At 38.0% G+C, this 25,718-nt stretch overlaps 1 protein-coding gene across 1 annotated transcript in view; it reads right to left on the bottom strand.

Annotated features, from left to right (window-relative positions):
• Positions 1-25,718, bottom strand: part of LOC122993181 (sodium channel protein type 4 subunit alpha B-like) — a 44,949-nt gene that overhangs the window by 15,409 nt on the left and 3,822 nt on the right. The window contains exons 2-16 of the mRNA XM_044367112.1: positions 19,094-19,400; positions 17,205-17,323; positions 15,850-15,939; positions 14,470-14,598; positions 13,406-13,497; positions 13,042-13,284; positions 12,835-12,898; positions 7,064-7,205; positions 5,128-5,325; positions 4,862-5,047; positions 4,409-4,780; positions 4,158-4,287; positions 3,738-3,976; positions 2,110-2,283; positions 1,367-1,723 (exon numbers count right to left, since the gene is read on the bottom strand). Coding sequence (XP_044223047.1) covers positions 1,367-1,723; positions 2,110-2,283; positions 3,738-3,976; positions 4,158-4,287; positions 4,409-4,780; positions 4,862-5,047; positions 5,128-5,325; positions 7,064-7,205; positions 12,835-12,898; positions 13,042-13,284; positions 13,406-13,497; positions 14,470-14,598; positions 15,850-15,939; positions 17,205-17,323; positions 19,094-19,360 — 2,802 coding nt within the window. The 5' untranslated portion in view covers positions 19,361-19,400. The remainder of the gene's footprint in view (positions 1-1,366; positions 1,724-2,109; positions 2,284-3,737; positions 3,977-4,157; positions 4,288-4,408; positions 4,781-4,861; positions 5,048-5,127; positions 5,326-7,063; positions 7,206-12,834; positions 12,899-13,041; positions 13,285-13,405; positions 13,498-14,469; positions 14,599-15,849; positions 15,940-17,204; positions 17,324-19,093; positions 19,401-25,718) is intronic.

Genomic DNA, 25,718 nt, shown 5'->3' with positions numbered 1-25,718 from the left:
TTTTACACAGACGCAGCTTGAAATAGTATTATAAAATGTGATTTGATATATTTCAAGTATCAGCTCTGAAATGACACCACATTCTAACTACACTGACTATAAATAAATGCTGCTAATGCTGGCTGTTTCACTTGTGGGATTTTTTCTATCTGTTCTCATTAACGTTAGCTTACAGGACACAGCTGGACAACAAATCACCATATGGGTGGGCCAACAAATATACGTATCCTTGCTTCGGCACGGAGCGACAGCAGTTGTGTACAAACAGAGCTGTCACACAGATTAACTATTTTGTGTTGAAACAGCTGCATGCAATAATGTGCAAGTTGTGTTTCATTGTGCATGAAAATCAATACCTGCTGCAAAGGCTGGAGCGACAGCAAGAACACTCTGTGGCCTTGGCTGATCCTTTGTATAGCACTTAGGTCACAATTTCACCCATAAGGCTTAGTTCATTAGCATTGGATAAAATATTCAGCCCTGTTGGACATGAGGCTGTGGTAAAGCCGCTGCAGCACAGAGTGTGTCTGTTGTGGCTACAGTTTGCACGACAGCATGCGCAGATAATACATGACTGAGGATGGACAACAGATGGTTTATATGTCGTCCAGACATGATCTGTTTTGAAGTCTGCTAATGCTAATCTGGAAGACAGTTAGCATGAGGCTGTGACACAATCACTTTCTCAGTAACTAGCGAGTGTTTTAAGAGCACTGAAGGGTTAGGGTTAGAGATGCACAAACCATTTCAGCTACACAGATATCAGAGTTGGCACAATTTATCACAACGATGCACCAATCACCGTCCAAGCAGGTCATATCTTCATAATATAGAATCACCAATCCTCATTGGTGCAACGTAATCCCCGATTACTCATGACATCATCATTTGGATTTGACAGCAGTCACAGTTGGTTGCAGTGACATGCAATAAAATTTCTCCGTAGATAGACTTCCTGTTATCATACACTGTTAGAGGATAAGACTGGTGATATTCTATACTTTGGTTATTATCTACTAATCCAATAAAAAGACCAAAAGAGATACAATCCATATTACAATATTCTCAGCTTGTCTGTGCCACTCTGCCCAAAGCCCATTTTTTTCTACTGAAGATGTAAATCTTTAAAAACTGGTCACAAATATAAACTGCTACTATAAAGTGCAATGATATGGCTCACTGATCTGTTTTTAACAGTTTTTGAACAATAGAAGTCTGTGGCACAAAGGAATGAGCTGTATAAAGCTTTGGCTACATTGTAATTTTGGTTTCTTTATGGGATTTGTTGGCAATAAGCAAAATATCGAAAACCAGTTTTCAATTTAGAGATGATGAATCATTTAAAATTGTCCAATTTTGCACTCACCACCAAGTTGCCTATGACCATGACCAACATGAACACCAGGATGCAGAGGGGCTGCCCGGCCACTTCCATACAATCCCACATGGTCTCAATCCACTCGCCGCACAGCACCCTGAACACGATCAGGAAGGAGTGGAAGAAGTCCTTCATGTGCCAGCGAGGCAGCTGACAGTCATTGGAGATCTTACACACACAGTCCTGGTAGTTTTTGCCAAACAGCTGCATGCCCACTACAGCGAAGATGAAGACGATGATGGCCAACACCAGCGTCAGGTTTCCCAGGGCGCCCACTGAGTTACCGATGATCTTGATGAGAGTGTTGAGAGTGGGCCAGGACTTGGCCAGTTTGAAGACTCGTAACTGATGAAAAGAACAAGGTGAAGAAAACAAACAATGCTGCATCTTTACAAAAACTGTTACTTTAAGTTTCAAGTTGGATTATAAACTGAATCCGTAAATGATACTTAAGTGAGTTTTCTGTTTTCAGGTGAATTTTATATTATGTCTTTATTGTTCAGACTGATTCAAATTATTTTGCAACTCTCATTAGCCAGCTACCAGCTGCTAATGCAAAAATAAATTAAAAAAACTGTACAAAATCAAATTTTAGTTTGAGTGCATGTCTTTTCTAAGCTTTTCATGTCAATAATAATAGTTTGTTGCATTGGCTACAAACTTAAACAATGGCAGATAACTCATAGCAAATTCTCTTGAATGTACATGAGTGAGTTAACGATTCCTGTTACCAGTCTGAAGGAGCGTAGGACAGACAGCCCCTCTACGTTGGAGAGACCCAACTCCATCAGACTGAGGCAAACAATGACACCATCAAAGATGTTCCAGCCCTGTTGGAAGTAGTAGTAAGGGTCCATGGCAATCAGCTTGAACACCATCTCAGCTGTAAAGATCCCTGTGAACACCTGGAAAAAACACACAATGACAGGTGAAAAAAGTGGAACATTACTTACTGTATTTGTTTACTTAAAGCTGCAACAATCAATATTTGCGCACTGACAATGGATCAAATGAAATGGTCACTTGTAGTGACAAACCCACAGATAATTACCACTCAACTCTGCAGTTACCTTCAGCACAACAGAGCGTTTTAGTGTCTTTCAGCTCATTGTTTTGATTTTTATACTGTTTTGTTCAGTCTCATCACTCTCATCAACCTTGCTGTTTTCAGCAAAAATGATCTGACAAACCACCACTGTGCACCACCTGCCCAGACCCAAATGGCAGGCAGACAAATTAAGCAATTAGCTGGTGAACATAGTAGCATGGAGTGCTATTTGGCTGGCTCTTTAGCTAGTATTTAGCAGCTAAAGAGCCAAGTATTACACACAGGAGTTGGTAACAGAAAACAGAGCTAAACGAAGGGTGAATATTGAGCATTGTACATTCATCAGGTTGTCAGAAACACAACTCCAAATGAGTGCTGATGTCGCTCTATGTGTGGATGTGTAAATAGGCAACTTAAGCTAAAAACTGACATGTTTCCCATCAAAAAATGTTATAAGTATATATTATGACAATTTTGTGTTTGAAGCTTGTTGTGCTGCCCCAAAACAGGCAGCCAAAAGAGATAAAATAATCCAGTTTTGAGTGTAAACTGAGGTTTAGATGATTGGGATTAAAAAAATAGAAAAAAAACTATAAAGCACACACTGGATACTATGCAATTTGCTAGTTCAAGTAACCAAATATCCAAACAGTTAAATTTGAATATTTAAATTAAAAGAATGTTACAAAATGTCTGCTGACAATGTTAAGAAATCCTTTAAGTAACTGCTTGATCTGCACTACAAACTAATGAAATGTTCCTTAGCCCATGGTGTTTCCCAAGTTTCCATGTAATTTCATGTTAAGCTGTTCAGGTTTGTGAGACATCCTGGTAACTAACATACAACAAACAAACAAACTGGACCAAAATCTCAAGCAACTTGGTGAGGACAGTTAGTAAGAAAGTTGCTGTGTGTCTTCTCATACGTGTGTTTCCAAACTTGAAGACACTGGCAGGGACTGTAATTTAGTAGGGGGATGGCAAAATACAAATGAGGGAATCAGCCCCACATCATGCTAAAAATATTCCCTCTTACCAAGGATAATCACAAATAGTCTAAAGCAGGACCTTTGACAAATGATCAACATGCCCCTGTTTGACCACAAGTCTAGCACAGCATCACTGGCAATAAAAAGCACATGCTGCTTGATAAAGAAACACTTTATCTGAATGAATCCCATTTCTCTTCCCTCATTACTTTCCTCTCATTGAGGCTATCAGTCCTCTCCACTGCCTATCTACCACAGCACTTAGGAGAAAGTTTGTTAAATGTTGGAAACCTTCCCACTCCTATCATTAAAAAGCCCTTACCAGATTGCCTACTGAGAGCATCGTGTTGAACTCATCAGTCATGGGATAGTGCTCCAGGGCCATGAAGAGGGTGTTCAGCACAATGCATATAGTGATACCCAGATCCAGGAAAGGATCCATCACCATAAACTTCACCCACTCCTTCATCTTCAGCCACCAGGGGCAGCAGTCCCATATCAGGTACTTCTTGGCGAATGTGTACCAGCAGGGATGGCACTTTTGCCTCGATTCCTCCAGCTCTGCAAAGAGACACCAAAGCCTTTGTTTAAGATTACCCTTTAAAAGTCCATGCTTGTATAACTCAGGGTTTAATTCAAACCAATCCTTGAGTCAAGATGTGATTGAATGAAAGATGTGATAGAAATTCTCTCAGCATAGAGAGAATTAAAAGAGTAGTTTTTAGTGTTTGAAGGGACTAACCATCCATTGCATCGCTCAGGAAGCTGACAGAGCTCAGCCCTCTTTTCCTGTGCACAGGAGGAGGCTCTGTCACTGTTGGGGAAGGCTGAAGGAGACATCTGGGAACTGTGTCTTCTGCATTGGTGGGTATCTGAGAGACAGAAAACACAAAAATGAAATACAAAACTTTCTTCTTTCTTATATTGACGGGCTGCAAGGGTTTTAAAATACTACATCCTAATAACTGCATATATTTCACTTCCATTACTCACCGTGTCTTCCTTGATCCTCTCCATGCTGTGAGCAGGCATGGAGGTAGGGGTGTGCAGGCCCACTGTCGTGACTCCATTCTGGTCGAGGGAAATGTTGAGTCGGCCGTTTATATTGAGGCTGGGGGTGAAGACTTGGGAGCAGTGGCTCCGCACACTGCCCGTCCTCCTCTTCCAGGGTGTTGCCGTTGAACTGGTGCGACTTCTGAACACATCCCCATGAATGCTGTACTCATCATCCCCAAAGTCAGCCTCCGAGTTGTTGCGTGCCCGGAATGAGCTGAAGATGCTGATCTGGCTTCCTCTCCTGGTGCTAAGGGGGTGAGAGGAGAGTGTGGCCAGCAGAGGGTGGACCGGCAGGGGAGAAACAGGAGGCTACAGAGACAAAGAGAGACCTTAGCTCCTAATAATGAGAACATCAAAAGCTATCTAGAGTGTGTTTGTTGTTTGATGTACCATTGGCTCATCCAGCGGGTCAAACTTCTCCTCAGCAGCTTCCTCTGCTGTTTCTTCTGATAATGTCCTGTGAGATCTCCTCCTTCTGCTGCTGCTTCGCCGTATGCTGCCTGTCTTCAGACAGAATGGAGACAACTCTGGGGACAACACGGAGTCTGTCTCCTGCGCTTGTCTTTTTGCTGCCAACTTCACACAGAAAGAAATTATGTTAACAATAAGATCTTAGCCACATGGAAATCCTTCTTGACTGCTTGCTTTGCACCCACTCTTTGCTCTCTGCGGAGGTGCTCCATAGCCAGCTGAAACTCCCTCTCTTTCTGCCAGGCCTCAGCGATGGTTGCCTGATTCTGCTCCTCATAGGCCATGGCCACTACAGCCAGGATCAGGTTGACCAAGTAGAAGGAGCCCAGGAAGATTACCAGCACAAAGAAAACCATGTAGGCTTTCCCCGCTGAGCGCAGAGTCTGAGGGAGCAAACATGAAGTCAGTACAAGCGAATTCTCATATCGAAGAAAGAAATTCTAGTCTTCTTTTGTAGTTTTGGCATTATGTATAGTTATGCTGTATAACATTTTACTCAGTAATTTAATTGCTGAGATTTTGGGACTTTTTGTAATTTGACTACACATTTTCTTTTTTTTCATTTACTTTTTATATCTAAATCCCTTGTTAGATTTTGACAAACAATTAATAAAGTTTGGTAGCTTAATAATTTGCCTTTGTTTACATTTACAGTATAGTCATGGTATAGCTACAGTAGCTGGTTAAGGTAGAGAGTTGTTTATATCCTGTCTGAGTGTTATCACTCCAATTATCCATTTAAAGCTGCTTTTAAGTAATAATCTCAAAGATTTTCATTTAAATAAATGTCTGTTAAGTCACTATCTATCACTGTATGAAGTAACACAATGGTGATTGAGCCTATGGCCCTCTGATGAAAGCCCTTGCATGTGCAGTATTATGAGTATTACGAACTAGTTGTCAGTGGTGACATTTCCGGGAAAAATCCCAAGCGGTGCACACTTATTGACGTGTTTTCCATCATCCAGCAGTGGTTGGTCTGCCAGAGAGGGTATGTGGCGCTAATGCAACAGACTCACTATTCAACTCACTTTTGTGTGAAGCAGTATACTGTTTTTTTCTGGTCTCTGCTAGTGTTGCGAGTAAACCAGCAGTAAACGGTTACTGACGTCACACAGGTGACACTGTTTGGATCTCTGGGAAGTGAGATCCAAAAACACACCTGCAATTACTGCTTATCGCCATAGGTGCCGCCAAAGAGAAACAGACATCTTCAAGATTTTTACTTTAACTAATTTTTTGGGCCACTTGCAGGCAGCGTAGCAAACAGTTACAAACATACACAACACTTATATATTATCACCTTATAAAGTTGTTATGGCAAATGTGTTAGCAAATAGTTGCTTATCAACACATCCACTAAACACAAAGCAACATTAGCACTGATTTGATGTTGTGTTTGTGTCCAACTAGCAAGGATAAGTCCAGTATTCACTCTCTTTTAGATCTGTTTTTGGTCTCCACCAGCTCAGAAAAATTATGTTAATCACGTTAATTGCTGATAACAGCTGCCTGATGCATCTGGAAACAAGGTTGATAACAACAAACAAAACAGCAAAGTTGTAGACTGGAAAAACAAAACAATGAGCTGAAAGATACTAAAATGCACCATTGAGTTGAGGGGAACTGCAGTGTTAGGTGATAAATCTATAGGTTTGTCTCTATGAGCGACCCCTTTCACATTACATGCAGTCATTTGATCTGCTGTTAATATAAAAATATTGATTAGTGCAGCTTTAGGTTTTTGTCCTTGTTACACTTATAGCAAGTGGTTTAGATAGTATGGTTAAAAATGGAGTGTTGTTTATATTCTGCCTAACTGCTAATGTTGCTCATTCTTATGAACTACAGTATGTTGTAAAATCATGTTGAGTGACTTTTAACCCATATCTCCACAGTTAACCAGGTAAATGGAACCTAATCATAACTGATATGAGTTACGGTTAGTCTATGAAGAAGCATCATTATTTGACAGTTGATTGAGCAAAACTATTGTATTCTACTCTGTGGTTGTGGACCAATTAAACATTTTGAGGAGTTAAAATACAGATTATTATTCAGGTGAGCAACAAATCCCCACATGATATTGGTGGATTCAAAAATGAGATTCAAAAACAGCACCTGGTGAAACAGTTTCTCCCAGTAGTCTTGTGTCATGAGACGGAAGAGGGCCAGAAAAGCCCAGCCAAAGGTATCGAAACTGGTGTAGCCATAGTTTGGATTTCGTCCTACTTTCAGGCAGTCAAATCCATCGGGACATTTCCTGTAATGCACAAACAGTTTAAAGGCAGAAGAAAGATGATTATTGGTCCAGCCTGATAAGGCTGAGCACAATGAAATCAAAAGCAGCTGGGACAGATATAACTGTGGTAGCGTGCATGCTGCTACACCAGAGTTAAAAACATCTCCTGTATCTACATGTAGCCCTGCGACCTTTGACTCCCCAGGGGAGAGAAGCGGATGAGTCAGTAAGTACATACACTGCTATCATCACCATTATTTCAACTGAAGAGGGCACTTGAAATTCGTTCCAGGCAGGAGCACTAAAATGCACTGGAGCAAAAGGGATTATGCCGAGCCAGATGGATATCAAATTGCAGTTCAAAAAATTTTCAGCTCGATGCCTCCATCTCTGATCTTCATTGTCAACATAGTGGCATTACAGCAAATATTTAAGTCCAGCAGCTGAGAACAAGCTGGACTGCCATGTCAATCTGAGTGCAGAATAATTTCGTAATGGCAGGGAAACAGCTGGGCGGGAGAGCGCTGCTGTGAGAACAGCTGTAGATCTCACCAACCAGCCAGCTAAGCAGGAATGCTCACTAATATCCAGCAGTGAGGACAGTGGAGGCTGCGTGAGGCCAGCGACATCTTCCTGTCAGGCTGTCCCTTGCCTTACCACACTGCTCATCCTGCGAGTCCACACATCTGTTCACCTTTTTTACCCAACATGACAAAACACTACCACACCAGAACCTGCAGACATTGCAATACTTCAAGTACAACACTTTTGCAATTTTGCATGTTTTCACCCATTAACTACATTTTCATTATTTTGTTTTGTAAATTTAAAATTGTTGTTGATCCTTTTTCCAAAGCACTTTTAGATTGATACCATTCATTCCAGGCTTTTTGGGAGAAAAATAGCGGTAGTGCCAATGTTTGCTAATTGTTTGTGAAAGTTCTCTGTGAGTGTGATTTTTACTGGATTTGTTCACCGTGTTGAATTATCCATCTTAAGCAACTTCAAGTCTCTGCATATTAATTTCCTCAGCATAATACAATGAGTGAAAAACAATGGACGCACAGAAGGTAGGAAATTAGTTTAAATTGTACAAAAAAAGTATAACAGATTCCTAAATCACAACATGAGCCAAATTATTCAAAACCTCCTTTAATTAAACTCCTGAACTGTGCACAGTGGTTTAGCGTTTAATCAGTATTCCATTTGCTCAGAATATCCTGTTCGACTTAATTTTCTCAAAACTAGACTACCTGCATCTAATGACGTACTCGCTGATCTTATTACCATACGGCTAGCCAGTGTTGTCACTTAAACTACATGAATGAGAGACTTCTGGTCTAATGAGATGATGCTGTAAAAACAAGGCACCTGTAAACCTGAAGGTCCAAGAGGTTTCTATAGTAACTGCCCTGGAGACTGCTTTTACATGACTATATCCAGAGTTAGCACTCCTCAAGGAGAGCTGCTGTACTCACTATGGGATCAGATCTGCCTCCATGCAGACAACATCCACAGCCAGCATGAAGCCTGGTTGGTTGTTGTTTGCACTGTAATATATGGTCATGATAATGTATATCTTTGTCTATGTACATCCTATAGTGTGTTAATTAATAGTATGTGTAATATATTGTACATTCTAAAGTGTATTTTGAGTACTAAGTAATAATTACAGTAAGTCTGCTTACTGAAGGCATAATCATACCATGCCCACTTACAACAAATCCCCTTACATCACACCTAAACATGCCATAAAAAAATAATATACATGCAACTTATTTTTAGATTTTTAGATATATTTTTCCTATTATTGAAGACAACATTATTGTTTTCAATTCATCATTTTAAAGCAACCATTGTTTTCAATTAATTTCTGCTCAGTGCAGCAGTGAGTGGACTCTTGAAATTTGCTTTTCCATTAAAATTACATAATCATTGCACTGTAATGTCGTTTAAATGCAGGTTGATTTTAAAAGTGTTCAATGCCTAAAAACGATAATGCCACACTAACAAAAAGGTGGATTGCACAACTAAAACAAGGTTCAAAAGTCTACTAATTGATTTTGATACTGTACAGAAATGAAGGAAGTTCAATGGCTTCCTGTAACAGAGGGGAAAATACATTCAAAAATCTAAATTTGGTGACATGCATTTGAAAATGGACAGGAAAAATGCAGATTGTAATTAATGAACTTAAACGTTCAAAACATTGTCGTGGTCCTTATATATATATATATATATTGTCATATCTTACAAAAAGCAAAACAATCTGGGTTGTGAAGGAGTTATGAAAACGTCACCACACAGCTCCACAAAAACTCATCATATTATCTTAACAATATTTATATGCACTAGCTTTGACAGCGCACCATTCATTTCCTGCAGTTTTGCATAACAGACAAGCACAGGAACATCTGTCAATAGCAGCCAAGTGATTTCTTCCTGTGTTGGGCGGGGCTCCTCACATCAGACCGGACAAGGGTAAAAGTTGAAGCTGTCTATACAATCAGTCATAATCCTTGATGCACAGTGGCTTTAAGATGTGAGGGGGATAAGCATTTGCTTGAACTCTGCAGTAGGCGCGATGAGAAACAGCCTTTGAGCAAATCATTTATCACAAACTTGTTAACCATCTCGGCTGAAAATATAATATGTGAATATGTGTGTTTGTGTGCATGTGTGCCCACTTGTGTCTGTGTGTACTTGTGTGCATGTGTGTCTGTGTGTGTATGTGAATCATCATAACGTATCCAAAGCTTTAATTTGGAAATCTACTCAGGGATTACTTGTTGGAATACACTCAAAAGATTAAGCATCCTCTATGTTTTACGTCCTCCATCCTGACCTGCTTAATATCTTGCCCGTCTCCACAGCCTGCCTCAGAAACTTCCATCTAAAATGTCACAGAAGTTAAAAGGCTGTCTCAATCATTTTGCCAACAAAAACATAAACTACTTAATGCTTACTTTAACCCTATAACATGGGAACACTGTCCTGAACCTCACTTTGATATGATAATAATCTAACTGAAAATACATTATAAAAGCAATGCCATACATACTGTATTCTTGGTGACATCAGATTAAGATTAAAATTAAAGGAAGACAAAAAGGTCTAATCCTCATTGTTCTCTTATTGTCCAGCCATTAACACACCCATTAGAGACAGAATAAAAGATATTTATATAATCTGATATTCATATCACTGAATGTGGATCACAGTGCGCTGTTTGAGCTCCACAAATGGCTGAAACACAAACAATAAGCAACAAATCTAAAAAGGTCCAATTGCTTATAGGTAAACTGGACAGCTGGATAGGTCATATCTCTGCTAGTCTGATCTTACTGACCTACTATTTCAGGGAGTTTAGTGACGTCATTCCCCCCCTAAACGCCCTCCAACGTATCCTCTTTTCACTCTGACTTGAACACAAGTCACTGAATCAGATTTTTCTTCTGTAGGAGATTAAGTTCCTGTGTTTTTGGAAGGAGATTAAATACAGGGTTGGCTGCACTCTGATGACAAATGTGTGACTACCTCCGCTGTGTAGACTATTCTTCTTCTATTAACTCATGTGTATTAATATCTATATTAGCTCTATGCTATGAAAAGGTTCAATTAGGACCGCCAGGGTTCTATTCCCTAAAATCAACATTTTGTCATGAAAAAAAGAGCCTTGAGATGCTGTTTTTGACTTACAGGTTACTGCACAAGAGTGCTACAGCACTGCATAAGCAGTCTTAATTTCAATCTTAATACTCTTAACTCGCCAATTAATTAAAGTTAATGCTAACTGTCAACAAAAAATGTTAAGCTCTAGGTAACTAAAACGTAAAATAAATAAACTGACATACATGTTAGATAAAATAACATCTCTGCAAGCCTTCTCTCACTTTTCATAAAAGATTTATTTCCAAAAAAGTAGCTTGGCTAACGTTAATGCTAGCTAACATTAGCCACACAGATGAGCCAGTGAAGCTGGATGCTATGTGGATTATCCTTCATTTTACTAATGCTACATGTGTAACGTTACTCAAAGTTATTAAAATCAGGTGCACTCTGCTAACGCTACTTAAAAACATACAACTCATGATATTATAGGTTATAAATGTTTTTTAAACAAACACCTAAACACAGTCAGAAGATGACAAACTAGCTTTTCAGTTAACGCTAATACACAATAGCTAATGATCATCGCCCTTCATTCGGCCATGAAATAGCCTAAACTATGAAACAAGCATAAAATCCCTACATCGGAGAAGCTGAAGAAGGCTAAGCATTTTTTCTTGAAAATGTGATAAATGGATTAATATATTGTTTTGCATGTTTAATTCAATGTCTAATTATTTGAATTTAATTAATTTATTGGTATTAATTTGCCTGTATCTGTGTGTGTTTGTGTGATGTTGCTGTTGTTTATTATTATTATTATTATTATTATTATTATTATTATTATTAGCATTAGCATTAGCATTATTTAATCAAATGGAAACTTTTCCTGTGCTTTTAAAGAAGATTATTTCGCATTTATGATGTATCTGTAAAATGGCTCTATAATGAAATGTTCTAGTATGCTTTACATGCACAAAATATAACCGTTAAGAGCGTGAGAGAAAAAAAAAAAAGAAATATCTGCACCAGACTTGCAAAAGCTGCAAAAGCTATCACCATTTTTTGTTATTTGCTATCATCCATTATCTTGTATCATTAACAACAGCATCTAATAGAAGCCATTTGTTGAAGCTGCAGGATTTCAGATTCACACAGATGGGTATTTAGTTCACTATAACCCTTGAACTGGGCCTGGCATGGGCAGAGTCATCCTGTTGTGCTTGTTTCAAAAGCATTTGGATTTATAGGATTATTCATTGCGTAGGCTGAGTAGCAATATTTGGATGGTTTCACACTGTGCCTTTGATTGGGAACAAAGTCCATAACTCCACAGAAAAAAATATTATCTATGCATGTCTGACATCACATCTGAGAAGGCCTCTAATGCTACATATTTAACTTTCTTTTGCTTAAAATGAAAGCAATTTCACTTTGCAAGATCTGCTAGTTATCATAACAAAGATGTCAGCCATTAAATCAGAAATATTTTTAGCATTTTCTACAAGACACAAACTGAGGTACTGCAGCAGTTTACTTAAAGACACCAGTCCAGTATCTCCTCTCAACAATAACAGAATATCTATCTGAAGTGATCCGGTGCACTCCGGTTAACCTAATCATGTCATAGAGCTTTTGAGATGATGAAATCTCCAAAGACCCCCCTCTCTCCAGCTGGCAACTCCATGTTTCTCAGTAAAGGGTTCCAGTGGAGCCGGGGTGATTATCCACACCACATGTCATCTTGCGTACAGCCTCTCTCACGCTACACCCCTCCCTCTGATGGGATCATTCCTCTATACATTACGCCGCTTAGTCACAGATTGAAAATATGGAGCCCAAATTACATAATCTATTATGTTATATCTTTTTTCTTATCCCGTGAAAACTATTTGCACCAAGTTTAGGTGCTCATGCTACTATATCCAATTATACGCATGATATGCATGGGATCAAAAGCCATTAGATGCTAAACATTTTGATATTATGTAATAAGCAGCAGATGATCAACAAGCAGTAAGCAGGACAAACACTCACTTACCCTGCATCATTGCCATATCCACATATTAAGGCATCCTTTGCTCCTTCAACTTTGTAAAAATTATCTAAGGGAATGGGAACAACAAGTTAAAGAAACAAAATTTTTAAATATTTTCTAACTTCATGTCAAATGATACTGTACAGAATTTAGAGCATTGTATATGTGTGAAATGCTTTCCCAATTTAAGTCTCTTTGCTTTTGGCTGACCTTCGCTGCTGAGGAAGTCCGCCCTGGAGCTCCAGGTTCTGTTGTTGCAGATGAAAGATGCATTGTGGCTGTAGGAAGAGTTCACGCAGTGTGCCAGACTGCGGATGCACTTTTGTCGCAGGAGCCCCATGAAAAGCTGCAGGCCGATGAGGGCGAACACGCTGAGACAGAAGACAGTCAGGATCATCACGTCTGCTAGCTTCTTCACAGACTGGATCAGAGCACCGACAATAGTCTTCAGACCTGGACGGGGTAGAGAAGGGAATATATCGATCGTTTGGTCTTATAGCAATGTGGGAAAGGATTCAGACATGTTTGGAGTGAAGGGATGAGATGTAGAAACATGGCCAGGAAGTTTGTTTACCTGGGATAACTGAGATGGTTTTCAGGGCTCGTAGCACTCTGAAGGTTCTTAGTGCAGAGACATTTCCAAGGTCTACAAACTCTGTCACATATCTGGAATATGATATAAAGAGCAAAGAGATTTAACAAAGTAGGACTTCTGTATGATCACCAGGGTTAATAATCATCTTTAGACATAATGGTATACACTGTATATAATTTCTTTATAAATTTCAGTTACATCACATGACATCATGGGTATCATGTGACTGACATTACATGACACTCCTTAAAGCCAAGACTTTAAGTTGACACTAAACTTACAGCGAACAAAATGTGAAATAAAAAAATATTTGTCAGTGACTTTCCGTAAACCTGAAATATCAGATTTTTTGTTCACTGGGGGGCAACAAAAACCACCAGCTAGTCATCAACATTGTATATCTGTTGTTTGGTACTGGGCAGGCAGTGTACAGACATGTTTACAGTGGTTATAGCAGAAAAATAGCACATGCTGGGAGCCTGTAAATAATAACCGAATAATTAGCTGACTGAACAGTAATGAATCAGGAGTAATTTAATCGCTGCAGTTAATGACAGCTTTTGTTGTGTCTACACCCACTAAAGGTGATTTTGTCTTGCTGTTTTCAAACAAAGCAAATGTCCTATCAGGATGAATGGTCTCAGACAATGCAGCAGCATCGAGAGGTCACCTCTGGTCTAATCTGCCACCTGCATCATGGGTAGTGTGTCACGGCGCACAGATCTCTGCCCTCCACAAGAGGCTTATAGTTCATGGTGTTTCAAATCATCACTGAGGATGACTGACTGAAGTCACTTTGACATTGCTGCAAAAATACTGAAAAAAGGGCCAGGGACAAAAACAATCCCTCAAGACAGAACCTGAACACTGAATTAAAGTGGAAATATATCCAACCATGCAGGAAAGATAAAGTATTTAATGGATGTTTCTCTAGTAGTTGCTACACACACACATGTGCACGGTGTCGCCACTGCTAATGGAAAGTGCATGTCAGGTGAGACTGATTATCAATATGATGGTATATGAAGGATATTATTACTTACGCCATGACAATGACGCTGAAGTCCAGCCAGTTCCATGGGTCTCTCAAGAAGGTGAACGGCACTATACAGAATCCTCGCGCAAATATCTTTATCGCTGACTCAAAAGTGTAAATGGCAGTAAAAGTATATCTGGAAAATATTCATGGGGAAGAAAGAAAAATGCAGCGTTATCAATGAATCCAATGTTACAGAGAAACAGAAACAACAAAACAGAATTGAGTTCTAAAATAAATTACATTCAGTAACAATAAGGACTGAAATCTAACTGAAAAGAAGGCATGAAAAAAACCGAATGCAACTGATAATTTACAGTAACTATAATAATTGAGGAATGATGTCACTGACAAAATATGTGCAGGACATGAAGTGCCATGCCTTAACAGTTTAAATTAACGTATCATCTATGATATGCACACTAATATTAATGAATGTTCCATGTTTAAAACTCTATATATGTTGTTTAGCATGTGGAGCAGATAACCTCTAATGGGTTTAAACATTTTCATTCTTCCCATTTAAGCCAAACAAATCAAAGATAGAGCTTCAAAGTTCATTTTTGACCTTCAAAACAGCAGTTGAGCAAACAATCTCAACAAAGATTCATTGCTCTAGTTACCAGGTGAGCATAATTTACTTAGAAATGAATAATTTAATTACTAAGAAATAGTTTGACATTTTGGGAAATGTGCATATTTGCAGGGTTAGATGAAAAGGTGAACACCACTCTCATGCCTGTCCAATAAGTATGAAGCTACAGCCACCCGCCTGTTAGCTTAGCTTAGCATAAAGACTGGAAACAGGGGGAAACAGTTAGCCTGGCTAAAATTTTCTCACCTTCGGACAGAGCTTTCATTATTTGTGCTAAGATAAGCTAAAATAAGCTAAGCTAACCAGTTGCTGGCTGTAGCTTCATATTTACTGGACAGATGAAGGCGTTATCAATCTTCTCATTGATCTCTCAAGAAAGCGTCATAGCCATAATATGAAACATGATCTAGAGGAAACAAACTGTTTCTCTTTTCACATTTATTACAAAATTAAGTTGCAGAAGTGAATGAAAAAACAAAAAGTCATGCTGCATGCTAAACATGCAACAACAACTTAGCCACATCTTCCATATCATGCACAGCGCAATATTTTAAGTGGCAATTTTCATTCCACATCACATGCTTTTTAAAAAAACATTCTTACTGTATTTGTGCAGTAAATATAACATGCATCATATACTTACATGTCAACCGATTCTTCAGTCATCACTGATAAAGTAACAAACCTCGGCAAGGCTCCACATTAGGACATATAATATGTAGCAAAGTTTACATTTTTGCCTCATTCACACAGTTTTGGATCAGACAACCACTTATTGCTGTATGTACTTACTCCAGGTACTTGGTCCATAGTGCCGGATCAGACATGGCCATGAAGAAACAGTTGGTCAGAATAGTGAACATTATGAACAGGCTGAACAATGTGGAGAAGATGTTAAGGAAAGTATACAGTGAAACACTAATTTACAGTAATACAGTCACAGACGTTTTTGTGACGAGCCAACAATGTATACAAATAGAGCAGACACAACATTTCTTATAATCCTCTGCGATATATCCATTAGGATAAACCATCATTGTATGCCAACGGCATTACAACTACAGCACATGCAGATTATAGAGTATGTAAGTAAATTCCATTTATTAAATCAGGGAAATGATATCATTCTCTCTTATGGATAAAGGAAACAATAACAAGTTGTCAACTGACAACTTTGACAGATTAAATAATATTACATTTAAATGTTAAAATGGTGTAGAGATATTGGATATTTAATGTTAACTGAGAATTCTATTGCAAAACGAACATTTGGTGTTTTGGTAACAAGACTGTATGTAGTTCAAAACAAAACAGTGTGAGTTAGTTATTCATTTATAATCTATAATCTATAGCATAGAATAGATACAGAGGAAAGATTCCCTCCTGCATGTAAAGTACGAATGGGCTGTCTGAGAACTAATAGGCAACCGTCACATGATGTGAAATCTCCTTGCTCTTATTTCATTTTAGAGATTAAAAGAGGGATATGAAGGGATTTGGTTTGCGATGCCAGAGAGGACCATTACAAAGCTGTTTCAGAAATGGGACTATGGAAAAATCCAATAGAAACCTACGGGGGAATCAGTAAATATTATAAATTGGCTTATCTGCCAGTATGAGATGCAAGGAGTAGCTTCTAGACTTTTTACTATATCAGATTAATATTTTGTTGGGAAGATGTCACAGTGGATTGTTCTCAGCAGGAGGTCTGATTCACAGTATAATCTGCATGTTATCACCAATGTGAGGACACTGACATGAATACTTCTACTTTGAAATAAAGCACTTTTTTTGAGTGGTTGTCAAAAACTGGTGTGCAAAAGCAACACCTGAAAGCTGTTTAATCACCTTCAGGCTCTTGTAATCCTGATTATTAACTGTTAAGATATGGTATTATCACACATTGTCATCTTCATCTCATCTGTCATCTTTTTTAAGCATTTAAATGCACTAGTACTCTATCCACAAGTTCATTAATATCATCTCTAAACAGAGTAATTAAAGTAACAGATAATGTGATCCAACAATAAAATATCCAACCTGGCTCACTCAACCAAACAATTACATCATTATTTTACATAATTTAGTACAGATTGCGACAGTTATTACATCATTGTGCCCACGCACAAGGCAATAAAAAAGGATATGAATGGACTAAAATTTTTATGGCGATTGTTCTGATGAAGTGAAATGGACTAAATATGTAAAGTGCAGATGTGGCACTGAATCTGAAGATGGCCTTCCCTTTGTTAAGTACTATAAAAGTCTGTAAAAAAAAAAAAAAAAAAACAGGAAGAAACAGAAATCATTTGTTATTCCTCACATTCTGTAAATAAAGCATAAATATAACAAGTCATCATAAATAAATAAGAGCCCTCCTTAAATCATTTTCCCATCATGCACAGGCACATTTTTCAGTTCTACTCGACAGCAGCATTGCAGCGGTTCAGCATTATGCAATATGAAAACTGTCCTTGTGCTACAACTCAGTATTTACTCTCATAAAGTACAATAATATTATATCATTCTCGTGAATCTCACACTGTGCAATAATTACATCTATTTATGTGCAATATTTCATATTACTCCAGTGTATACTACATTTATTTTCATTGATACACTTTGCCATTTTATATTTATTTATTCATTTCAGGACTTGTGTTGTGTGGTTGTGTGAGACTATGTTGTACTGTGTTTTTAATGCACCAACCAGGAGTAGCACTCCTAATTTCATTGTATCTACAATAAAGGCTTTCTACTCTATTCTATTCTATTCTATTCAGTTTTCTTTACCCAGCAGGGTAAAGGGTGCTGTGTTGAGTCTACCACTCTGTCTACCATCTGTGTTAACTTCCACCATAAGCACTTTTGCGTCGAAGAAAGCAGTGCACATACATGCAGCGAGCGAGGCCAGCTGAGATAATGGAGGCGACTCCAAAGCGGGCTGAACCTTTCCCTAACAGATGTGGCATTTATTTAAATATTTTTTCGTCTTTGGATAATCCTCCCATCCAGCAGCGCATCACATGCCAAAACAAAGAGACCCTGAGAATGACTGCCACGTCCTTTTTCATCTCTCCATAAGCGGCCCATTAATGGGCAGCAGCCTGATCTACCGACTCTGCAAATCAAAACTTGTTAATCCCATTTCTGCATCCATAAGAGATCTAAAGAGATGCAGTTGCTCTGCTTTTCGGCTAGCTGCTCTAAAACACTGCTTGGTGAATTCAGTGGAAACCTCAGCTGATCTGGAGGATTCCTGCTGTATCATGTTCACAAGTTCAGCTGAGAGTTTCATGGATCATTTAACATGCAAGCAAATGTATGTAGTGTGTCAGTAAAATAGTACTGGAGCATCTCTGATGCCAGTGATTAATCATCAGTTGCCATTTTGCACCATCAATAACCATTTTCTGAGCTGATGTAGTGTTAGCTTAAGGACACAGAACCTAAAATCACTTTTCTTTAACTTGTGTGTTCACAGAAACTATTAGTAACTATAAATAAAGCCTGTTTAAGGAGGATATATAAATATAAAACAAATAGAACACATATTCCTGATAATGTACGGTCCAGGTGACGTCACTAAAGCTTAATCTATTTCTGTCATGAACATTTTAGGTGCAAACTGAAACCAAACAGCTCATACATCTTAATAATGCTCAAAAGAAAGTAGTACCTCAAGAAATCTGCCACACCAATATAATTAAATTACATTTGCAGATTGAATGTTGAAAGTCATGTGTTGAATAAATTATATGGGCCTAGTTACTAAAATGTATAGATGGTGAATCTGGAAATGAAAAGTACTGGTATTTTTTAGCCAAACTGTACTAACAAACTGGTCAAATAGGTTAGTTTAGAGTCAACAATGTGTCAACATGATTTCATGGTACAATGTGGAATTAAATATATCATCAGTTACTTCAGTAGCTCATATCATTAAGGAATAGCCTGGACTGGGATGCAGTTGTTTACCTGACCTCACAATTTTTCAATCCACCCAACAAACTCACACACACGCAGAAATTCTCACCCTCTGGTTCTTGAAGTAAAAAGGATCGATGTCTTCCAGTGGCACCCCAATAAGCTCTGGAGGGATGTCACCGAAGATGCGTGGCAGCTGCTTGCCAGCCTCCAGGTCGGCCCTGGGTTTGGGTGGCTCTGCGTTCCTGTGAGCCTCCTCGTAACCCTTGGCATTCTTGGCCTGCTCCTCCGCAATCCGCTGCTCCAGGGCAGCCAAGGATTCGCGAGTGAACCGCCGCAAGCCATCAGGACCCGTTGGTAACAGCATGGCTGCCATCTTTTCATCCTGATTCTCCTGTACTAGAATTTACTTACAGCTACAGGTGGGGAAGTGGGGAGTGAAGACATAAGATGAGAGAGTTTAAGTGATCAAATTCAATTGGAAAATTTTATGAAAAAACAACAACATAGCATCATGGATGTCTTATTTCATTCAAAACACTAAGATCACCATCTAAGATGCAATGCCTTTTTCAATCAGTGGTTAGCACAACAAATGAAAAGTATTCATAATATTCAGGAATCATACTTGGAGGATGAACAGCTGGGTTTTCAAGTTCAATTCCAAACAGTTTTCAAACACATTAAAGCTGCACTAATCAATATTTTAGCCATGCTAACTGCACGGCTCTAGGAATGTTTGTTGGTCAGTCAGACGGGTCACCATTTTGGTCCAGACTGAAATATCTCTACAGTCACACAATGACTTGGCACAAACTAATGTACAGGCATTCATTGTCCCCAGAGGATGAAGCCTATTGACAACTTTATGATGGATTGCCATGAAATCTGGCACAGATATTCATGGTTCCCAGGCAATGTATCATAATAACTTGGAGATCCCCTGACTTTTCCTCTAGTGCTGTCATGAGATTGACATTTGACAACTGAAGCACCGCTGAACCTAACTACAGCTTCACAGAACTGCTAGCATGGAGACTCTTCTTATTGTTATAGTAAAAATGGATGAAATTGGTGTATGTATATTGTCAAAAGTGTCACTCTTAGTAATGAATCCACAGAGAATTACCACAAAACTCAACATCAACTTCAAACTTCATCTTCTTGTTTTGGTCTTATGGCCTTTAACTTTACTGTTCACTATGAGTCTCATCAGTTGATTTTCCAGACACAGCAGGAAGCTGTTTTCAATGAAAAGGCCCTGATACACTTTCTGTACACTACCTGCCCAGCATCAAACAGCAGAAAGACAAAGCTAGTGACTAACTGGTGAACGAAGTGGAGCATTTAGCGCATAAATAGTCAGATATTTTCCTTAGGAGTCCTCAGAGCACAAAGGATAGGGGTTTACATTTGTCAGGAGGCCAGAAATATGACTCCAAATGAATGATAATAGACCCTTTTTCACAGCAGACATTTTGACTTCTCAAAGCAGGAAAGCACAGGCGTAAATAATAACATTAACGATGGTTCCATTCCTTTAATTGTCCCAGTAAGCCATGTCAGTGAGTGAGCATACACAATACAGAGTGCTGGAGTTGACTCACCTGAATCTAATGCAGCCACCATTAATGTCAATAATTCCACCTGTGCTTTTCTTGCTTTGACAAGTCAAAATGTTGTGAAAAGGGTCTATATTACTCAGTGTCTGCTGGATGTGTAACTAAGCAGCTGCTTTCTAATGTTAGCCACATCAAATGTATAAGGTGATAATATGTCAGTGTTGTGTTTCTAGCTTTTTGTACGGGTGAACAAAAAATATATTACTGCTTGTTTAATGACTATGTAAACAATTTCTGACTCTAGCATTCTCGGTTGTGGTGTCACAAAAGACATGAATTCAAAGATGAATGGGCAGAAAGTAAAACATAGACTACACATAATTTCCCTGAGATTGTCTCATTTTCTACAATCAAAAAGGTATGCTATCAGAATGATTACATTCTGCACAGTGGCTTTAAAAAATCACCTTATTATATTTATTATTTATTATTTTTATTATAATTCTATAAACATGGCCATTAAACAACTGGAAATACTGACTATTTTGGGCTTAATGGTCCCAATGGTCAATGCTGCAATCAATGTGTCTGTTCTCTATTTCCAACCCTGTATGAATGCAATATTTTAAGCTTAAGTCAGCAACTGCATTGGCTCTTATTATCTGATGGTACTGAGGGAGTTACAGTGACATGGTGTAAGTTCTTTACCCTTACCACTGACCAGCTTCCTGTTATCCAACTGCCTCTGTCAAACTAGGGCAGCAATAGTTCTGAGTCAGGAGGATTAAGTCCACAGTCTGTAGCTCTGACCGGAGGTTTTCACCAGCGATGAGTTAGGATGGCGATTGCTTGCTGTTTGACTCTACTGAACCGGAGAAAACCACAATGCCTGGACATCAACCTGCCAGCAACCTTAAAGAGGTATGCTGTAATTATTTATTGTCACACCCAATAGCACCCCCGCATGTCCACCCACAACCCCGTTCTCAAACTGTGAGCTGTGTCAACTTTCAAACAATGAACAGGTGGGCCAAAATATGGAGATTTGTGGGATCTAGTGAGCACTGTAACAAAATCATTGAGTGTATCTTGAAAGTGCAGGTTGTTTAAATGATCAGTGATTAACTGTGGCAATAATTGGTCACTGTTACAAAATGTACAAGCTACCATCTCACTAAATTTTTATTTGTTTACAGTAAGTAATTCTCCTTCAAATAAGAGCAAATTACTACAGGTAGTGGTTGAAATAAGGGCATTGTGCAGGCCAAGTCAGGGTTCAACTTAAACTTTCATTAATTCATTATTTTTGGCCACTTGGGATCAGTCAACAAGCTGTAAACACAGCTACATATTATCAACTAATAAAGTTGTTATTGGAAAATGTGCTAGCAGTCAATCTTATTGGAATCTTGTTTCATGTGAATTGATGAATCAAAGTCCAATATTCACTCTCCTTTTAGCTCTGTTTTGGTCTCCACCATCTCCTGAGAGAAATATCTGGCTCTTAAGTCACTAAATGTGTCTGTCTGCTGTTTGTTGCTGGGCAGGTAGTGTACAGTTGGTGTATCCAAGCTTTTTTACTGAAAACAGCTGCTGGCTGTGGCTGGAAACAAGGTTGATGACCAAAACAGTAAAGTTGAAAGATGATAAAATACTCCATGTAGCTGTGGGTTCATCATTATGAGTGACCCCTGTCACATTACACACAATCATTTGATCTATTGTTCATTGAAAATACTGATTTGTGCAGCTTTGAATTGCCCTCTCCAGCCTGATTATATCTGATTAAAACTATGAACAGAAAAGTGAACTGAAAGCACAGAATATGTTCAGTGGTGTACAAAAACACTGGGAATAATTTTAATATCTAATTCATCGTAAATGTTTACTGTTGGTAATTAAGATGTTAAACTCATGAAAGGTGGCTTTAAAGGTCGACTGGTGTCAATATAGTGGAATATTGATAGTAGCCTGATAATGAGGTGAGAGTACAGTAGACAATAAACTTCTGTTGTCCAAAGATGTTATTGTTGCAACATTTTAAGAATTTTTGCCACATTTGAAAAAATGTGTTTTCAGAAATTCATTTGGCATAAAATATATATTTATTATATATTATTTCAATACTCTTTTATTATAATTCAAAAAAATGTGTTCACACAATTAAACTGGGACACAGACATTGAAAAACAAAAAGCCATCTAGTGTCTGTCTAGTTTACTAACATGTTAATAACATAAGACCTTGATTGTGTAATAACTGTAGCCGATTTTAGTATTTTTCTTAATTGATACAGAGAATTATTGATTAATGAGAGATGACTATCAGATAAGTCATTAAGTATAGCTTGAATTGCTTGAAATGCTACCTGTAGATGCCATAAATCTTAAGGAACACATTTGCTTTATTCTTTTTGGCAAACTTTGCTTCTCTGGACAAAAACAAAGCTGAAATATAGTCCGCAGGTAATCTGATCAAGAAGCAAAGCCACTATCTAAATAAAGACAATACTAAAGGCCTTTCCATGACCAAAAATTCACTCCCACAATTTAGCCAGTGACTGAGTCTGATATTTTAATAACTGAAAAAGCTTTCCAAAGAGAGGATTATATTTCTATGTTCCCCTTTTGATAGAGAAATATCATTGTATCCTTTTCATATTGACTAAGCTCTGTGAGTTTTCCATCTCCTCCTGTCCTGAAATGCATTGATCCCTTCACACGTCCAGCCAGACGCTAGTTATCTGCTTTCACTTGATCTGCTTATTTGGCCCAGGTTGATCTCAGATCAGCCTGTCTCACACAGTGTTTCCAGTGCTTTCCCATTTGCTATCAAAAAAATAGGTTAAGGTCCACTTGCAACGTCATAAAGCAGATAAACAGGTTCAAAGCAATGATATTTCTGTCATGATGTGACGAATCGTTCACAGAAACACGGGTAGCCATGCGTGTCTTCTTTAAAAGGTAATGATACAGAGCAGTAAAAAGCTGTAGCTATGACATACACTCTGTAACGCACATATTAAAACTGTATATGAATACTATTAATCTACATTAAAAAGCACAGAGAGAATCTCTGCCAGCGTGAACTGTCTGAAATTGCACGCCAGCTTATAAATGGGAGGAAATGGTGGTAAAGAATTAGACAGTACAGAGAAAAAAAAGTATTTTAGTTGAATGAAATTTAATTCCCATAACAGCCAGATGTGATATGGTCATCATAACTACAAATAATTATGATAATTAGATTCAAAGTAGAGCGGAGCTGTGGACTGGCAGTTTTGACACGCACGCACAAACACACACATGCACCCACTTTCTGCAATATTACAGTTTTATATTTTTAGACTCATATTTTTAAGTAAACAAAGAGTAAATCAAATGATGGCAAAATACTTGAAGATGTCTTACAGATATATATCCCATGCACTGTTTTTGACTAGGCTAGGTGGCAGGCTTGTAGCTGATTTGATTCCTACAAGCAGCAGCAGAAAAAGTGGGGAGCTACTGCCGATGTGCTGCTGAGCAAGGCACTGAACCCCCGGTGAAATATTATGATGCAGTTCTTTTTATCATCAGTGCTGCAAAAGTTTAAATAACAAAGCACTAACTGCATGTTTCGCTTCTTTCTCATTAAAAAAAGGGACAATACAGCTGCCTTTAGTATTTTTGATAGAGCTAATAGGGATGATTGACAGGTGATGTAATGATGACAGTGTTGGTAGGACTCTGTTACAAGCCAGAGGACAATATTGAATCTAATATAGCATTTAGTCTGAGGATAGAATCTCTTTCCACAGATGGACTATGTTTGAAAAGTAATACAATATGATATGATTTTTTTCTAATAACACATGTTGGGGTCTTTTAACTGAAGCTATACACCAAAAGACTGAGTGGTGATAATTTGACGTAAGGAAGGCTAATTTAATTTTAACAGTGAGTAAACTGAACCATACTGAGTGGATATAAGTCAATAAAATGAATGACAGTAACAGGCATTACAACAAATATCCTCTGGACCAGCTGCCTTTGCAACTAAAACTAGCTTTAAACAAGACTATGACAGCAACTAACGATTATTTTCACTATCGATTAATCTTTCAATTATTTTCTTGATAGATTGATTAGTCATTGGTCTATAAAATGTTGATCACTGTTTCCCAAAGCCCAAGGTGCAACCTCAAATGTCTTGTTTTGTCCTGATCAAAAGTCCATGACCAAAAGATATTCAGTTTACTATCATAGAAGACTAAAGAAACCAGAAAATACTCACATTTAAGAAGGAAGAACCAGAGAAATTTTGTAGTTTTTCTATTTTAATTTGATGAAAAACGATTAATTGATTATCAAAATAGCTGGTAATTAATTTTCTCTCAGTCAACTTATCAGTTAATCGACTAATTGTTGCAGCTCTAAACAAGACTATGAACTTCAGTAACACTACTAAATGATATAACAACATTCAATGCTGTGAAATCTGTGAGATAAAGGAGAAAAGTAGAACCTGAAGTTTTTAAGGAAATAAACGCTTCTTGGTTTAAAATTTGTTTTTGTCATTTGTCGTTAAAAATGCAAAATCATAAGATGGTTTATCAATATAACACATGCTGTTATTGTCTGTACGCAGTTAATAGCATTGTGTGAATTATTCAGTTTGTCATGTGTAAGGAAGTATAAAGTCCTGTGCTGATGTGCTTGTGTAGTGTTAAAAAACAAAACAAATAAATGGTCAAGAATGCTACACGTTAGTAAAGTTGCACAACTTAAATGTGTAAATGATAAATGAATGAATTACTGTCTGAAAACAGTATGCAACAAACTAAAAAAGACATTCAAAAGAAAAAGCAAATGCTTTGTCACGTCACCTCACGTCAACTTCTAATGAGTTTTGACTGAGTGAGACTATTATATCAGTTTGGAGGCTGGAAAATATCCAATTTATATCTTCAGACAGATGTTTGAAATGCTGTGTAGTCATTAAAGATCTTGAGATGATTTTCTGTTTAAACTCAAACTTCAATGTAACACTCCCCTTTGCTGAAATGTCTTTTAAGTGATGAGTAAATCATTAGCAGTATCACCTGTTTATTTTTCTACATCTACATGCTTGTATTTAATGGTATTTACAGGTAGCTTTACTCTATTCCTGTTTCCTGTTGACTGCTTTTAT

This window comes from Thunnus albacares, chromosome 12, assembly GCF_914725855.1.
Source record: "Thunnus albacares chromosome 12, fThuAlb1.1, whole genome shotgun sequence".
Classification (NCBI taxonomy): domain Eukaryota; kingdom Metazoa; phylum Chordata; class Actinopteri; order Scombriformes; family Scombridae; genus Thunnus; species Thunnus albacares.
The sequence above is the reverse complement of the archived record's forward strand: the minus strand, read 5'-3'. Positions and strand labels throughout refer to the sequence as shown.